Here is a 2,920-nt window from a genome sequence, read left to right on the forward strand (position 1 = left end):
AAGAAAAGGTTATTCAACCTCTGGGATGTGTGTTGTTCTAGAGGGGAAAAAAAAGGGAGGCTTTATCACCAAGTATTTATTTCTGCAAGAAAAGAGAAAAGTATTCTGGGGTAATTCCCACCCTGAATGCCCTTAGTATGAAGGAGCTCTGTAATCAGATAGAAAGATAAAGAAACTGAAATGTCAAAGATGTGGTATTGTGAGAAGTACATGCATTTACTCAGGAAGATCTTGTAAAGTCCTATTTAATTTATAAACTGAATGTAATCAGATTCTTAGTCCTCCCTAATTTAAGAGAAATAAAAGGAAATTATGTTGGTTGTTATAATTTTCTTTTCTAGTAAAACATCTAAAATGATTAAAAAAGCCATCTGAACAGGGTGTGTTATTCAATAATAGAAAACATTGAATTCTGATTCCAAAGTTAATTCTCTTAATATAAATTAGATGCCTACAGACAGATGCCTTGTACATAATCCATTCATAAAGAGTAGTACAAAGTAGGTGATGTTAATACTAATAAGCAATAAACCTTAGTCCTTCTTTCCCATTTTATAATATCTGGGGATTAATAAAAGACATAAAAATACCTGTCTAAAGAAAATCCCAGATTTCCTGGTTCTCAATTAAAAATATATATTAATGAGTAGTCCATACTTGTGCTAACTATACTTTAGAGAGTTTCTCTGTATAAAATTTACAAAATATTATATTTCCAATGTGTATCTTTGAGCAGTGTAAACATCCATGTTGTTTTCTGGACAACACCTTTGGAGAAGCCACATGTGCCAGGGCAAGTGCTCCACACTCAGTGATTCCTGTATTTCTGTCCTTGTACTGACCTGAGGCAGTCATTTGTGCTAAGAAGAGCAGGTACACAGAGGTAGCATCCAACTGCAGGTGTCCCCACTGATCATCACCCACTACAGTGGCACAGGTTTTGGTGTTGTACTTGGCATGGAGGCTATCCTTGGTACTCTGACTATACTTGAAGGATTCTACTTTATCCACCTGAAGAAAACAGAAACAGTAAAAAGAAGGGTATGAAGGAAAATCAACCCATATGCCATACTTCAATAGTACTCTGACATACATCACTCCATTTGGCCTTCAGGCAACTGTGAATATTTAAAATGCATTGTTACCCCTTTCCCCCTGCTGTCATTATTTTTCAATTTAAACAATTTAATTAGAAAATAATATCCATCGAACTCAGCTATTTCCTATTCATCACCTCTCTTTCACTCTTCAGATGGTTGTTTTGCTGTTTTGTGGATAAAAACTGAGATGCAGAGAGACTGAGTGAGAACAGCTTAGTAAGAGATAATTGAGTTGTAAAAAAGATACATTTGTTCCTGAAACAGAGGTAGACATTTTGAGGGAAAGTAGAACCAAGAAGATATATTTTGAAGGAGTAATAAAAGGAGCTGGGGAGAGACTCATGGAATGACAAAGAAAAAACATGAAAGAAAGCTGGAACCAAGGTCAGAAAAGAGACATTGTGCAAGGGACAAATGAAAGACTTATTACCTGAAATTTCTATTTGATGACGTGTGCATCTGATATATGATAGTAACTATCATATCTTTAAATATAGTCCAAGAAATTAGTGACTTTAAACCTATTTGGTAAGGTGGAAAATACAAATATCTAAAATGCAAAAAAATTAAAAAGTAGCAAAGAATGAAAAAAATCATGGGTGTGAAACAATCCAGTAGAGAGATCACTGATCAAGTTCAGAAGTCTGGACTTGATTTCTTTTTACTTTAGACTTTTTGGTGCCTCGGGATGGTCATTTTATTAATCTGGGCCTCAATTTCTCCTTCTAATAAAATGTATTCTTAGGTCAAGAAAATCAGTTCAGAGTCAATGAGTATAACACGTGTAAAGAACTCCTAGGATAAAAATAAAATACTTTCTTTTAGTGAGACACTTTTGAATGGGAAAAATATCATAAGCAAACCCAAAAGATAAACCAGACACTGCTAAAAATATTTGCAGTGCATGTGACAAAGGATTAATATCCATCATGGAGAGGCACTCCTCAAATAGGCAAGATAGAGACAGCCTGAAAGAGAAAGAGGCAAAGGACCTAAAAGGCAATTAATAGAAGACAAAATACGAATTTTCAACCCCCACATGAAAGGATGTTCAACTTGACTCAAGATCAGGAAAATGCAAATTAATTCTAGAAGATATAAATTCTTGGCCCCTTATCTCCAATTCTAAAATCTAAAACATTTCCAAAATGTTTTTTCCCCCTAAGTTTTGTATCAAAATTCATTTGGTGGCAACATCTGATTCAAACTAACATGGGACTATTTGGAGTTTTTATTTATTCCACTTATTGTGAAAAATGCATGTTTTCCTATAGAGAGTCTAATGTTTCTGACTATAGAGTGATATTTGGATTTTCTGAGGGCATAACATAATATATGGTATATATACTGTTCCGTTCAGTCACTCAGTCATGTCCGACTCTTTGCGACCCCATGAATTGCAGCACGCAAGGCCTCCTTGTCCATCACCAACTCCCGGAGTTCACCCAAACTCACGTCCATCGAGTCGGTGATACCATCCAGCCATCTCATCCTCTGTCGTCCCCTTCTCCTCCTGCCCCCAATCCCTCCCAGCATCAGAGTCTTTTCCAATGAGTCAACTCTTCGCATGAGGTGGCCAAAGTACTGGAGTTTCAGCTTCAGCATCATTCCTTCCAAAGAACACCCAGGACTGATCTCCTTTAGGATGGACAGGTTGGATCTCCTTGCAGTCCAAGGGACTCTCAAGAGTCTTCTCCAACACCACAGTTTAAAAGTATCAATTCTTCGGCACTCAGCTTTCTTCACAGTCCAACTCTCACATCCATACATGACCATAGGAAAAACCATAGCCTTGACTAGACGGACCTTTGTTGGCAAAG

The 2,920-nt window shown here is 36.7% G+C and overlaps 1 protein-coding gene across 1 annotated transcript in view; it reads right to left on the bottom strand.

Annotated features, from left to right (window-relative positions):
• Nucleotides 1–6: 6 nt before the first annotated feature.
• LOC104997161 (phosphorylase b kinase regulatory subunit alpha, skeletal muscle isoform-like) overlaps nt 7–2,920 on the bottom strand; it is a 4,284-nt gene continuing 1,370 nt past the window's right edge. Inside the window, exon 2 of the mRNA XM_010851788.1 lies at nt 7–1,011. Coding sequence (XP_010850090.1) covers nt 667–1,011 — 345 coding nt within the window. The 3' untranslated portion in view covers nt 7–666. The remainder of the gene's footprint in view (nt 1,012–2,920) is intronic.

The sequence above is a fragment of the Bison bison genome, unplaced genomic scaffold (assembly GCF_000754665.1).
Source record: "Bison bison bison isolate TAMUID 2011002044 unplaced genomic scaffold, Bison_UMD1.0 scf7180017851896, whole genome shotgun sequence".
Lineage (NCBI taxonomy): Eukaryota > Metazoa > Chordata > Mammalia > Artiodactyla > Bovidae > Bison > Bison bison.